The following is a 15,195-nucleotide window of genomic DNA, read 5'->3' on the forward strand; positions in this document are numbered from 1 at the left end:
GTTAAGCCAACACAAAAACCCTGGCCTCCTACAAACAGACCCAGCAGCACGAGGTAGAAAACACTGGACTAAATTCTAATAAAAATTAAAAGTAGGTTCAAATTCTGATCTGATTCCTTAAAATATGATGTTATAAAGCCATTTTTCAGCTTCATGTAAAATAACAATAAAAATTAATCAATTTTCTTGTTCTCTGGGAGTAGACTTTGACTAAAGCCAAGACAAAGGTATGAATATTAGCCAATTAACCTAAAATCACTTACTAAAACAATAGTTGACAAATCATGTAAAATGGCTTAAAACTATAATCTCTAGGTCCATTTCCTCAAGGACTACCTCCCTCCTTTTAAACAAGTGTATGAAAGGACTCTAAGCAGGTAGTTAAGAAGGCTGTATTTTTTTTTTTTTTAAGTCATCTCTACACCTAACATGGAGCTTGAACTCACAATCCAGAGAGCAAGAGTCACATGCTCTACTGACTGAAGCAGCCAGGTGCCACAAGCAGGCTGTAGTTTCAAGAAACACTTGTCTTAGTCTTATATGAAACAGCTCTGGCTCATATTAACATTTAGATCAAAGGAACATCTTTATTTATTTTTATCCAAGATTCCCACTCCAAATACTTTATAGAATCAGGCAGGAATTCTTAATTAATAGTAAAAGATGTCTATACTTCAACAGCATTATCAGGCTTAAGTACCTGATAAAAGCCTTTCATTAAATGAAGCAAAACCACTGCTTAGAAAAGATAATCCAAGAATGACATTTTTTTTCATGACCTATCATTAAGCTGCCTAATGAGCACCAAAAATATGTACGCTTATAACATGCCAATCATTAAGAAATCTTAATGCCAGTCCCAGCAAATCCAAAATCAAATTAAAATAAACTCTCCAACTATTAGACAGATTTGAGGTATCAGACACACTTACCTCCTGTAAATGATGTGGAAATTGCATAAAGTGACTGATAGAAGCCAAGTGCTGACAATACTGGGGATAGTCCTTCAATCTGCCAATAAAATATTCATTCATTCATTCATTCATTCATTCTTTTCATGTAAGAACAGAAGCAGCACAATTAACAAATTTTTTTCCAAATGCTAGTCTAAGCCACTGTCCTCATGCTACCTTGGAAACACCTTATTTGAAGAGAATGCCAAAGATAAGAACACAGAAGTAGAGAGAAATGTTGATGAACTTCACTCTTTTTACATCAGAAAACAGTATCTATGGGGCACCTGTGTGGCTCAGTCAGTTAAGCATCTGACTTTGGTTCAGGTCATGATCTCAGGGTTCATGAGTTCAAAACCCCCTTTGGATTCACTGTGGTTAGTGCAGAGCCCACTTCAGATCCTCCCTCTCAAAATAAATAAACTTAAAAAAAGAAAAAAGAAAAAGAAAGGAAACAGTATCTTTTTTAAAGGTCCTATTTTCAGTTACAATTACAATGAGCCACTAAAACTGCTACCCAGAACAACTCCAAATGTTCATCAAAAAATGGAGAAACAATTCAGAGTTAATCCATACAATGGAAGAGTATCCAGCTATGACAAGGAACAAGTACTGAAACATGCAGTAATACAGATTAATTTCAAAAGATGGGTGGTAATTGTAACAAGTTAGACTCACACACACCGTGTACCGGAAAAACTACAGAGAAAGCAGATTAGAGACTGCCAGGGGTCAAAGATGGGGGAAGGTGAACTTGTACAAAGGCAAAACAAGAGAACTGCTTGGGAGTGATACAAATATTCAGTATCTTGATTGTGATAGTAGTTATATAACTGTATAAATTTTGTCAAATTCAAAGAACTGTAATATAAAACAATGACTTAGCCCTCAATAATCAACAAAAAACTAATTTCAGTTTATACTTTTCCCACCACTTATTTCATAACTGTAATGAATTGTTTTCACTTCTTCCTCTTCAACTTTATACTGTTAAGATATATATAATGATGGGGCATGGCAAGAACTAGGTTGTAAATGATAGTTATTATTTCTTACACTAAAAAAGAGATGCTTCATAGGAAACCTATTCACTCACCTATTTTTAAATCTATCTAGTGCAGCAATCCCAAAATAATACATTTTGGATCCAAAAGGCTTGCGTAAGGCTTCAAGAACATATCGCAGGGCCAGACCTAGTGCCATGTAAGTGACCAGTCCTTTTTCAATTATCCCACCAAACAAGCAGGCAGTTATATGTAACTCTTTATCAGGGTATTGGGGGAAAAACCGATATTCTTCAAATAAGTTCCTCAACATACAGTTAAATACTTCTCGTTCCCTCTTTATGGTAGAGTCTTTAAACCTCTGTAACATTTCTAATACCTAGGAAAAACAAGACAAAAACATTCATAAAGGAAACTATTATGAAAAGCATTCTTCAAAGAGTTCTCAAAGAATTTTTAAAAAGAATAATATAATTTAAAAATAGAATCTTTTTTTTAAAGCAGGGGAGGAGGGCGCCTGTCTGCCTCAGTTGGAAGAACATGCGACTCTTGATTTGGGGGTCATGACTTATAGCCCTGTGTCAGGTGTAGAAAAAATAAATATACTTAAAGTAAAATATTTTCAAAAAGAACTGTTAGGCAAAGCATTTAACAAAACACTTGAGCTTGAGATGAATGTTAAGATATGAAATGGTACACAGACATATCATAACACTATCAGCTGAATTTCCAAACTCTTTGAAAAGGGCATTTATTTATTTAAGATTTACACAAACCATAACGTATAGGAACATCCTAGACACTCACCTCATCAACAGACATAGTTGGATGTGGTGGATGATTATATATTCTCTGAAAATAGCTGTTTGCTTCATCATCTATCTCTTTACTAAAGTGCTGATTTGCCTCTGGCCACACCTGAGACAAGTCCGCTGTAAGAAACAGAAAGGCAACCCACTGGGCATTTAAGCTCTTTCCCCACTTCCCCATGAGACACACAGAAAGCCAAAGAGAATAATATAGTTTTCATTTTAAGGGAGAAAATGAAGAAATTATTAAGTGGCCAAGGTTCAGGAATCAAGTATTTTAACTACATACAAAAGATTTTAACAAAATTGCCTTACAACTATAGTTCTACCTTAGTATTTTCTTCATCAGGCTTTATCAACCTGTGAAAGTCCACTACATTCAAATTCACAATGCACTTACGCTTAATACCACCTCACTTGACATTAACAAGTCTTTTACTACTTTTTAATAAAAGTGACATCTGGGGCACCTAGGTGGCTCAACTGGTTAAGCATTCGACTTCTTGGTTTTAGCTCAGGTCACTATATCACAAGTTCATGTGATCGAGCCCCGTGTGGGGCTGGCTGTGCGCTTACAACACAAAGCCTCCTCGGGATTCTTTCTCTCCCTCTCTCTCTCTCCCCCTCCCCCATTTGCATTCGCTCTCTCCCAACTCTCTCAAAAAAATAAACATTTTTAAAATGTTTTTTTTTTAAAAAATGACATCTAGGAATTATCAATGCATGTGTATGACACACTGATATAAACACAAAGCATGCTACAAAACATTAACATTCAGACAAGCCTTTCACACTAACATTTTCAAGTCAACTGGTATAATTTCAAATCCTGTACAATGACTATTTAGTCCCAACGAGACGGGTATTTATAAGTAAATGATACTTATGTATTTACAAAGAAGACTTCTGACTTTGAAAATTACCTTACTAAGGAGGTAAAACTTTTAAAAGCTGTTTTCTAAGTTACATCATATATATGGTGATATTTATTATATATAATGCTATATAGATCATAAAGCTTTAATCTTAAAATAAACTGCTTTTATAAACTACCAACCTGAAAGAAGAATCTGAAATTCTCATGGCTGCTCTTGATTTGTTTAAAAAAACAAAACCAAAAACGAAGACCACCACACCAACACATATTTATAATAGATATAATATTTATATACATATATTTAAACTGCTAAGTCTTTTTACTGTATTTCTTACTTGTAGACTAATGATCCTAAAGGATGCTACTTCTTATTAACCATCATACTGTTCTAGCAATCCGATCAAAGGTGGAGTGATACCTCAGTTTCTTATTTTAATAAATCAAGTTCATAAATTAATTCCCACTGATCTAGAAGGCACATCAACATACAGCCCTACTAACAATATATTAAAAGAAGTCAACGTTTTTGTCCACATAACTCTGGGCCGTCCATAAATCTAGGAAGAACAAATTGGAAATCTAAAAAGCTTTATGTGCATCAGTCATACTTCACAATCACAGACAACACTACCACTTACAAGGTTTCATCTTACTCTGCTGGAATGTAGGCTGGTTCAGTCCAGAGGTGCCCAGTTTCCTCTGTACAAAAGGGTCGTTATTCACTGCAGGGAGTCCAAGAGCCCCAGTTCCTATACCAGTCAGGCTGCCTGTGCCAAGACCACCTACTAGAAAGAAGGAAGGCAGCCAGAAGTCTTATCATTATTCATATTCTTGAATTTACATCAGAGATACAGGTTCTTATTTTAAAAGTCCGGGTCTTTCTTTAACTCCCTCACAATGTCTATTTAATTTTATAGAGAAACTAAACGAATAAAGAGATGAAAATGGACAATGCCAGAATTTCTTCAGCTTTTAGAATTATTCATGTATTTATATTCTTAATAAGATATTAATACACAAATCCTTAACTGTACATTCTCATATGTGGTATGATACATAAGGTAGTAAAAGTAAAGGGGAACTGGCTTGCTTCTCCCGATGACTGAAAATCAATTTCTTGCTACTATATTCCAGTTAACATGAGCCAGGAGGCCTTCCCTATTCCTCAACCCTAGCAAACAGAACTTAAGTTAGGACTTTGCTAAGAAGCCTTTACCGAAGAAGTAACTCTGACTTAAATCAACAACCAGGGCTAGAACCATATAACAGCAGTGTTAATTAGGTTACAGAGTCAAAATGCAGATACCTTAAGACAAACAAATTACAGAGGTGGGGGTGAGGGGTGGGGGTGGGATGTGACTGTTACTTCAATAGAAAAGTTCAAAGCTAAAATAATCTGGAAAAAACTGAAAAGGGATTTACCATCACTGTCAAGGTAGGTGAGGTAGAATGAAGCAGAACATATACCTGAATCTCATACATAAAAGATTTTCTTTTTATTATACTAACTGTAATTTATAAAGCTTGCAGAATATGTGATTAGCACACTTGTTACTGTTTATACTATCACTTGGTAATACAGGATCCTTACAACGTGAATGAATTAATATTGTAATAGTATAGTTTTCTCTTCCCAGCTGTGAAGGTTGAAGTAACCTTCACAATTTAAACAGCTTTCATTTTATCACAATGACTCCAAACACCTTACTACACACTAAAGCACAATGAAACTTACAAATGATCTGCACTTCCATCCGCCACCCCACTTACCTGGAAGCTGTGATGAAAGTCCTCCAATACCACTGAATGCAGTTGTCTGGTTTGGGGTTGAAAGGGGTGGAAATGCTTTTGCTGGTGACTGAGGGGTACTGAATGCAGAACCCAAATTTGGAGGAAAACCCTGCATACTCTGGGTGTGAGGGGCAGCTGAACCACCTATACTAAGAGATGCCATTCCACCAAGAGGGTCAATCTAAAGAAAAACATTATAAAAATGTATTAAACATACTTCAAGCACATGCAGATTTATGACACAAGTAAAGAAATCTTTAGCTCTTCATATGCTTAATAAATTACAAAACCCCAAGCAATCATGATAACTAAATCCCAACATCAAGTCAAGTGTGCCAGACATTGTTTTTACTATATCACAGAGAAGGTTTAAAGAGTTATTAGCCTCCGCCAAAGTACCAGAGCCATAATGTGAGGGATAAGGAACTTCAAGAGTTAATGTTTAAGACGAACTGCCCTGCAGCCATAGCACTAAATACACAGGACAACTGTTACATTAGGTCTTTAAAATTTCCAACAAGCCCCTTTACAACAGAAACAATCTCTCGAACTACACTATTTAACTTCCAACACAATAAAAGCTTAGCAATTAGAAATAAATCTTCCAGTCAAAACAAATAAATCTACTCAAAATTTGAGGATCTTAAGGGTTGGAGGAGATCAGCTCTAATTTAAAGCAAACAAAAAACAAGGTATGCTATTCACCAAAACATCTTTTAAAATACCTAATAACTGCACTTCCGAGCTCCTTGGTTCGTGGCATTATTTCAGACCTTTATGACCACAGAAATGGTACATAAATGCCTTTCATAAAGCGGCCATTGAAGAATTACTAAACATTCTTTTTTTCTTAAACCCCAATCTGCCAATCAATGCAGATGAAAACAGAAGTGGAGTATGTTGCTCCCAGAGAGAAGGGGGGTGGTTGGTGTCAGGGAGTAACTTAAATGTACCTTGTTTTTAAAAGAGCAGTTCAGTTGAGAGCTGAAGAGCCCCAGTTATAACAAGTCCTTATGCTCTAGCACTGTTGCTTGGCCCGTGAAGCTACAAACAAGACACATCAGGTTCAAAGGCAGTGCTTATTTCTCAAGTCTAAGTTATTCTTATTTTAAAAAGAAGCCCTTACCATTTACCTAAAGAAGCTGTTTTGTCTCTCTTTTCCTCTCAGAGACAGGTTCTATTTAATGATTAAAGTCTATCCTCAACTACGTTGCCTATTTATAGATCTCCTTTAAAATGTAATAGTGGATGCTAGACATGCAGGTGTCTAAAAGGTAATAAATAAACTCAGACAAATTTTCCTTTGAGTAGATTACTTATGATGTAGAAGTTTATTCTATTCCAAGTCTATGAACAAATGCAGACATACCAGTTGTAGCATTCACTTACCTGAACAGGAGAAATGGCATCTAAGCTGCTAGCACTAGGAGGGCGTCCTTTTGGCATAACTCCAGGTGGTGGCTGTCTGGCTTTATTCATAACATTACTGCAATTGGCTACCATGGTGAGGATGGTTTCTGATAACTCCTGAGAAACACTCCTAAAGACACAAGAGTGAAAAATATCACTTGCTACTCCTTGGAACACCTAAATAAACAAAACTGATTTTCTAATAAAGAAAACCTGCTAGAACATATGGCTACATTTCCACCGTACCCCACGTCTTTGTATCCATCACTAATCACTAGGATTTTCTGAGCACGGCTCTCTCTTGGAGATCTTTACTTTTTTTTTTTTAATTCTATTTTAGAGATAGAGTGCACATGCACAAGTGGGGAAGAGGGCTGGAGGGGGAGGAGGAGAGAGAATCCTAAGCAGGCTCCATGCTCATCATGGAGCCTGATGTGGGACTTGATCTGATGACCTTGGGATCATGACCTGAGGTCAAATCAAGATTTGGACACTTAAATAACTAAGCCACCCAGGTGCCCCAAAGATATCTAATATATACCTCTGAAACTAAACCTTGTGTGCAGTGCAACTAATAACTTTTAAATGTTTTTTTTTTTAAGTTTATTTTTTGAGAGAGAAAGCATACATGTGTGCGTGGGAAGGGCAGAAAGAGGAGGAGAGAATCTTAATCAAGCCCCTTGCACTGGGGTGGGGCCCTACAAAGAGGCTCCAACTCAGAAACCATGAGATCATAACCTGAGCCAAAACCAAGAGTTAGAGACTTAATCAATGGAGTCAACCCAGGCACCCCATTTAATGTAGTTTTATGTTTTCTTTTTCTAAATGTGACTACTTTTACTTCTTGATGCCAATAGTTAAGATTTCAAATTCAGAGATAGCTAATGACATGAATCCTTTCAGATTTTAAAATATTAAAAGCTGGGTATATTAGATTGATAAAATATGTTTAATTAAAATATTCCATATTATTCTGGAAAAACTTTCTTATATTTCACACAATTTCAAACTTAGAAGAGGCTAACTAATATTATAAGAAACTCCCATAAATGCTTCACCCACCAGTTAGTTACATTTTGCCCTATTTGTTTAGCCATTCTTTCTACTGTCTCCTCCATGAAGTTTTTAAGGTTAGATACATCACATATCTCTTATTCCTAAATACTTCACTATGTATTTCCTAAGAACAAGGACATTTTCTTACACAACCATGTAAAATAATAAAAATAAGAAAATTTAACGCAGATAAAATCAAACAGGTCATGTTAAAATTATATCAATTGTTGGGGTGCCTGGGTGGCATAGTCGGTTAGGCATCCAACTTCAGATCAGGTCGTGATCTCACAGTTCGTGAGTTCGAGCCCCACATCCGGCTCTGTGCTGACAGCTCAGAGTCTGGAGCCCGCTTAGGATACTGTGTCTCCCTCTCTCTGTGCCCCTCCCCCACTCACACTCTGTCTCTCACTCTCTGAAAAAGTAAAGATTTAAAAAAAAATAATGTAAAAAAAATTATATGAACTGTTCCAATTATGTACTTCACTGCTACTTTACCCTTGGATCATGATCCAATACACTGCACTGAGCTGTCACCTCTTTAGTTTCTTTCATTTTTTTAATGTTTATGTTAGAGAGAGAAAGAGAGAGAGAGCGCGCGCGCGTGCACGCGCATGAGCGAGCGTGCATGCATGCATGCAAGCATGGGAGGGGCAGAGAGAGAGGGAAACACAGAATCTGAAGCAGACTCCAGGCTCCGAGCTGACAACAGCAACCCCAATGCAGGGCTCAAACTCACAAACTGTGAGATTATTACCTGAGCCGAAGTCGAACACTTAACCGACTGAGCCACCCAGGCGACCCTAATTTCTTTAAACTGGAAAAAATTCATCAGCTGTTATTTGCCTTCTTCAAGTTGATTTTTTTTAAATATGTATTTTATACAATGTCCCTTACTTTGAGTTTGTCTGATGTTTTAGATACATTTATGGCAGGACTACCACAGTAGTTACATCGTATTCTTCTCAGTGCATTATTTTTTCAAGTAATTCTATGCCCAACATGGGGTTCAAACTAACAAACTTGAAATCAAGAGTCGTATGCTCTAATGAATGAGCTAGCCAGGTGCCCTTCATGTTTTATTACGAGGCATATTATACAGAGAGCTGGTGATCACTTTGATCAAAGAATTAATGTGGCATTTGCCAGTTTTCTCAATAAAATATTACTACTTTTCCCTTTGTTAATTTGTGGGGAGACACTCTAAAACTACCGGACTGTCCTGCTCCTGAAACGTTCACTCACTACTTTTAGCATCCACTAAACTTTGTAACTCCATCATAATTACTTATTTATTAATTGGAAGAACTTTCCTTCTTTGGCATTTATTTTTTATCAGTATCGATTCTAAAAACTTTACACGAATTATTTCATTAAATTCTTCAAGAAAACAGGTACCTCTAATCAACAAAAGAAACTGAAATCCAAGTCAGGTAAACTACCTCCCTACACACACACACAAAACCATTTTATCCAATTTCAATATGCCCTTAAATTTACAGTATTCAATCTATGATTATTTAATTCCAGGTAGATTAAAATATATAAATGTGAGAGTCAAAACTCTAGACTTTAAATTTTAGAACATTAAGAACTTAGCAGGGTTTCTCAAATGTTGTACTATTAGCACTTTGGACTTTGTTGTGTTGTTTCTATCGTGCACTGTAAAATGTTTACCAGCATCCCTGGCCTTTACCCAGGAGGTGCCAACAGCACACTTGTCTCTGGTTATAACAATCAATAATACTGTCTTATGACTCTAAGGAAGCAAAATATTCCTTGATTGAGTACAATGAGTTAGGGATATACATGTGTAAATTTTTAAAAAATAAGGCAAGGCAAAATAAAATTCAAGATCTGTGTGGGAGACGGAAGAAAACAGGACTGGAGAGGAAGACAAAGAAAGATAGCTTCAAAAACGTTACAGTTGAAGCTGCAGAATAGACTCACACCTGTTTATTATACTTCAGAACTTACAAAAAAAATACATAGTACATAAACAAAAATGGTGTAGTAAAGACCTCCATATATTCTCTCCCCTATAAAAGTAACTAAAAAAGTGGCAAAAATTGTCACAATCAACTTTATCAAAACACTGGAGACTAACGGCTTACAACAATCCAGGAATTTTTACTCTAGAAAGAAAACTAAACCTTGGTAATAAAAGCTTTCTGCAATCTTAAATTACTTTATTCCCAGCCCCCTCTCAAGCTGCACAGCTGACTTGAGAACTAATAGTTTACAATCTCAGAGAAAACCAGCAGCCTGACAGCCATGGGAGAGGGCTCGGAAGTGGCTTGAGGCATCTGCAAAGCCTCATTCTTAGAGAATTGCCATTGTTTCACCAGAGGATTCCCTGTGAGACCACAATGGCAAGATTATCTTTATCTGACTTAATAGCTGGCCAACTGCAAATAGCGTTTTCCTCTTGAGGAATCTGAAGGAAATATTTAAAGGTAATTGTTTTAATTTTCTGGCTTCCTGGGATAGAAGATAACAGTCTGAGCAAACAATAGGTTACCCAAAAAGCTTAAAAGGAAAATTTGGGAATAAAATTCCCATGGATAGAACTGTGAAAAACACTCATTTTCCCAGGGAACCAAGAAGTCCTCAGACATGTGTAGAGTGCTGCCAATACCTGAATCTGTAATATTCCCCTGAAAGACCTAAAAAGAACCAAGCTCTCACTTGAAGTTGACATTTAGGCTCTAAGAAGAAAATAAAGGTTAACAAGTTGTCAAGTAATTGACTTAGCTGACCACAAGGCTACCCAGAGACTTCAGTGGCCAAACATGACAAAAAAAAGACTACTACAAAGGCACCTCACTGGTCAGTTGGTAAAGCATGAGACTCCTGATCTCAGGGTTGTGAGTTAGAGCCCCACATTGGGTAAAGAGATTACTTAAAAATAAAATCTGAGGGGTGTCTGGGTGGCTCACTAAGGGTCCAACTTGGCTCAGGTCATGATCTCACGGTTCTCAAGTTCAAGCCCCGCATAGAGTTCTGTGCGGACATCTCAGAGCCTGGAGCCTACTTCAGATTCTGTGTCTCCATCTCTCTCTCTGCCCCTCCCTGCCCTTGTTCTCTATCTCTCAAAATAACTTAAAAAAAAAAAAAAATCAGTAACAAAATAAAGCCAGGTAATTCCCAAACACATAAAAATTAAACAACCTATTCTTATGGGTCGCAGGAAATTACAAAATACTTTCAGGTGAAAACGAAAACACACAATACCAAACTTAAAGCATTTCATAGGTGGAAATTCAAAGCCATAAACACCCCAATTAAACAGGAACAATATCAAATGAAAAACCAAACTTTCCACCTTAATCAGGTTTAAAATGTTCAAACCAAATTCAAAATAAGGAAGGAAAATAATAAAGTTGACAGTTGGAATAAATGAAATGGAAAATAGAAAAACAAGAGAAAAACAAAACAAAAAGTTGCTTCTCTGAAAAGGTGAACAAACTTGACATACATTTATCCAAAATGACAAGAAATGGGTGGGGGAAAAGGGAGAAGAGATTCAAATACTAAAACCAGGAAGTGAAAGACAGGACTATTACTACCAACCTTAAAGAAATGAAGATGATAAGGATATAGTATGTAAGAACGGTATGCCAACAAGTTAGATAACCTAGGTGAAATGGACAAATTCATAGACAAACTGCTAACGCTGATCCAAGGGGGGGGGGGGGGGAAGAAAATATGCATAGATACATAACAAGATATTAAATTAGTAATTAAAAACTACCACAAGAAAAAGCCTAACACCAGATGGATTCACTGCTAAATCCTATGAAACATCTAAAGAACTGTTACCAATCTTTCTCACAAAAATTAAGAGTTAAGAACACTTTACCAATTCATTGTATGAATCCAAGACTACCCTGATAATCAAAACTAGACAAAAACAACACAAGAAAACTACAAAACAATATCCCTTAGGAATATAGATACAAAAATGCTCACCAAATACTTGCAAATTGAATTCAGCAGCATATAAAAAGTATACATACACAAAGACTGAAGTGAAATTTATCCCAGGAATGCAGTATTTTTTAACATCCAAATTTCTATTAACATACTACAACAGAATAAAAAACAAAAACAAGATCTTCTCAAGAAAGGTAGACCAAAGTATCTGACAAAACACCTTAATGATAAAACATGCAACTAACTAGAATTAAAGGTAAGGAAACCTCAACTGGAAGGGTATCTACGGAAACCCACAGCTAACATCACACTTGATGGTGAATAAGGAATACTTTCCTTATAAATTCAAGAACAAGACAAGAATGTCTGCTCTTCCCATTTCTATTCAACATTAGACTGAGGTTTACACTAGAGAAAATAAGAAAAAGATGGAAAAGGAAGAAATAAAATTGTATTTGCATATGACATGCCTTGTACAAAATATTTAACAATAAATACAATAAAACAAGTGTAAGACTTAAACACTGAAAATGAAAACATTCCTGAAAGGAATTAAAGACCTAAAAACATCTCAGATTCATGAATCAAAATACTTAGTATTTTAAGATGGCAATATTCCCCCCAAATGATGTAAAGATTCAACATTATCCCAGTGGGCTTCTTCATAACTTCACAAAAATCAACAAGCTGATCCTAAAATTCACATGGCAATGCAAGGGACCCAGAACAGCCAAAACAATACTAAAAAAAAGAACAAAGTTGGAGGACTCATATTTCCCAATTTCAAATCTCACTGAAAACCTATGGTACTGGCATAAGGATAGACATATACAGAACGAAGAATCCAGAAATAAAACCCATACATTATGGGCAACTTATTTTCCAAAAGACCATTTAAAAGAAAGACCAGTCTCTTCAAATGGTGTTGGGATGACTGAACTTCCTATGCAAAACAATGAAACTGGACCCCACCTCACATTATACCAAAAAAAAAATAAATAAATAAATCCATTCAAATGGAAAGAATATGTATTTTGAGTATTGTACTCTAAACTTAAAACCACTGGATTATCTAAACTGCTGTCACTTACACTCATTCAAACCTTATTTTCCAAAACAAGTTATTCATAATCTAATTCCAGTACTAAACAGTCATATTTAAGCATGCTCTTCTTACCCTGCACAAGCTTGTAAACAGGCCAACATTGTTGCCAGAGTTTCTGGAGGAAGTTGAGCACTTTTGGGCTGATCTTTCTCTGGGGCAAGTCCACCCAAAATAGAAGGGCACCGTCTCTTTAAAAAAGTCATACATGCCTGGATAAAAGGCTCCTGGAAAATATAAAGTTTCTTGGTGTATCAGATATTGATCTTAATCGCTTTCAGATTTAAGATAAACTGCTTTCAGATTAAAGACTATTAAAGACGGTATGACTAAAATCCACAATATAACATTCCACTGCCATTTAAAAAGGTTGTTCATTTAGCTATTTTAGGCATCAAAATTTAAGAGAAGTAACTAATGGGACAAATCCTGCTTACTCCATGCTCTCGAATTTTATCTGTGAGCCACTTGTCAAGTTTGAGGTATTCACGACGCGAAGCAAGTGCAGCAAGGTCAATAACAAAGGCAAATGGAGTACCATTTAGCAGCATTGACAAGGCCTAAAGCAAAAGAATATCAGAAACTGTAAGTCAAGCAATTAGGTATCTTTCTATCACTCTGTCCTATTTTGTTTCCTGCTTTTATTTTCACAAACAAGTCTAAATAAAACATTGCTAATATTTTCTTGGTCATATTTTTTTTAAAGCTTACTACAATTCAGTGCTGATTTAGTTCTTACTTAAAATAAGATCACATTTCAAAGGTGGACATATGACTTGACCTCCAAAATAAACTTTACCCTGTGTTTCTTAAAATAACTAAACCTAAATCAGAGCATATGATGCATAAAAAAGTATCCTTACTCCGTTTTTAAAAATCTAAAGTCAGGCTTATTCTAACCTAAGCACAACTGCAATATCAGTACTATGCACCTACTGGTCAAAGACATCAAGAATCAGAGACTATTTGTGAAAAGATTCCATTAACGTTAATGAAATCTGCAAAGGGTGTAAAACCCAACCAGTTTCTCCACAAATTATATCTCACAGATCTACATCTGAGGCCAGTTATCACTTGCTTTAAAATAGCCTTGCAACCACCATAGAAGACCAAACAAAATTCAGTCAAATGTAAACAATGAAAACATTTCTTACGTTTCCAAAACCACTGTTTCAATCCCTGTCTACTTACAATGCAAAACTATAAAGCTCAACATAAGCTACCTAAGAGCTAGTTATATTTGAATTATCCCTAAGGTATCTAGATAACATAAAAAGTCTGTTTTATCATTAATAAATAAAAATATCAGCCTGTCCCTCCGAGCTCACCTTCAAGTCCTGGGCCACATCAAGTATTCGAGACAATTTGGCCTGGTCATACTGCTCCCCTCGCATGTACCATTCTGCCATTGCATGCATGATAAGTTGGCGGATTGAGGGAGACTGTCCCTAAGAAAACAGGGGTTACATATCAACAATGCTAAACGTTTTCACAGGCACTGCCATGAATGCCCAGCTAATTTTACTTGTTCTATTTACAAAAAATTGAGGTGCATCAGTTCAAGCCTCAAGCAGTGACTGCAGTGACATTCTTTATAGGAAAGACAAGTTATTTCCACATCTTCCAAATGAAAGCCTGTTCCTAAACCTTGGGTCATATAGTCATTCAATAAATGTACTTCTCCTATAAAACATAGGTCAATACATTTTCAAACAGATTATGGTGTGAACATGAGGGCACATGAAATTTGTTTAATTCCTTACTAAGTTATAAATTACTAGTCTATAGATTTAAAAAAGTAGTTCAAGGTAATCATTTCTCACGCTGCAGTGTAGTGTAGTGTTCAATCAGTATTTCTGGGAATGGTACTTGTACATTCTAAATCTACCTATTTTAACAAATAAGAATGTTCCTTTTTTTATTGTTTTTTTTGTTGTTTTTTTGGTGATTGTTCAATTTCCTTTTTGTCCAGAAAACATCCTAGCTTTGAGAACTGATCTAAAGTTTTGCAGCTGAATGAAACCAACAGTCGTAGTTCAGCAATCAATTCTCATGGAAGCAATGGCAAGGCAATTGTTAGCACTGTATCTAAATCACTTTCCAGTAACTGTCTTGAGGCAACAGCAGGTTCAGGTGAAACAAGTATTCAACAAGAAGTGAGGAGACGCAGCTCCTTTCTACCTGCCCTTTGTACCTTATAGCTGTGGTGAGAAAGACCTAAAAAGGTCTGGGCAGCAAACCTTGTAAATGGCTGCTAAAC

The 15,195-nt window shown here is 36.1% G+C and overlaps 1 protein-coding gene and 1 non-coding gene across 11 annotated transcripts in view; both read right to left on the reverse strand.

The window, feature by feature from the left end:
- Positions 1-15,195, reverse strand: part of CNOT1 (CCR4-NOT transcription complex subunit 1) — a 106,720-nt gene that overhangs the window by 28,374 nt on the left and 63,151 nt on the right. For 6 of the 10 annotated variants that reach the window (XM_045046027.1, XM_045046026.1, XM_023246163.2 and 3 more), the window contains 9 exons: positions 14,264-14,383; positions 13,373-13,495; positions 13,011-13,162; positions 6,824-6,974; positions 5,414-5,615; positions 4,282-4,428; positions 2,765-2,889; positions 2,050-2,336; positions 933-1,011 (listed from right to left, as the gene is read on the reverse strand). In XM_045046027.1, coding sequence (XP_044901962.1) covers positions 933-1,011; positions 2,050-2,336; positions 2,765-2,889; positions 4,282-4,428; positions 5,414-5,615; positions 6,824-6,974; positions 13,011-13,162; positions 13,373-13,495; positions 14,264-14,383 — 1,386 coding nt within the window. The remainder of the gene's footprint in view (positions 1-932; positions 1,012-2,049; positions 2,337-2,764; positions 2,890-4,281; positions 4,429-5,413; positions 5,616-6,823; positions 6,975-13,010; positions 13,163-13,372; positions 13,496-14,263; positions 14,384-15,195) is intronic. The other 4 variants (XM_023246164.2, XM_011290137.3, XM_023246165.2 and 1 more) reach the window with 2 other exon arrangements.
- On the reverse strand, positions 6,380-6,515 carry LOC111558146. Its single transcript, XR_002738739.1, has one exon. It is a non-coding gene; the product is annotated as a small nucleolar RNA SNORA50 (small nucleolar RNA).

The sequence above is a fragment of the Felis catus genome, chromosome E2, assembly GCF_018350175.1.
Source record: "Felis catus isolate Fca126 chromosome E2, F.catus_Fca126_mat1.0, whole genome shotgun sequence".
Lineage (NCBI taxonomy): Eukaryota > Metazoa > Chordata > Mammalia > Carnivora > Felidae > Felis > Felis catus.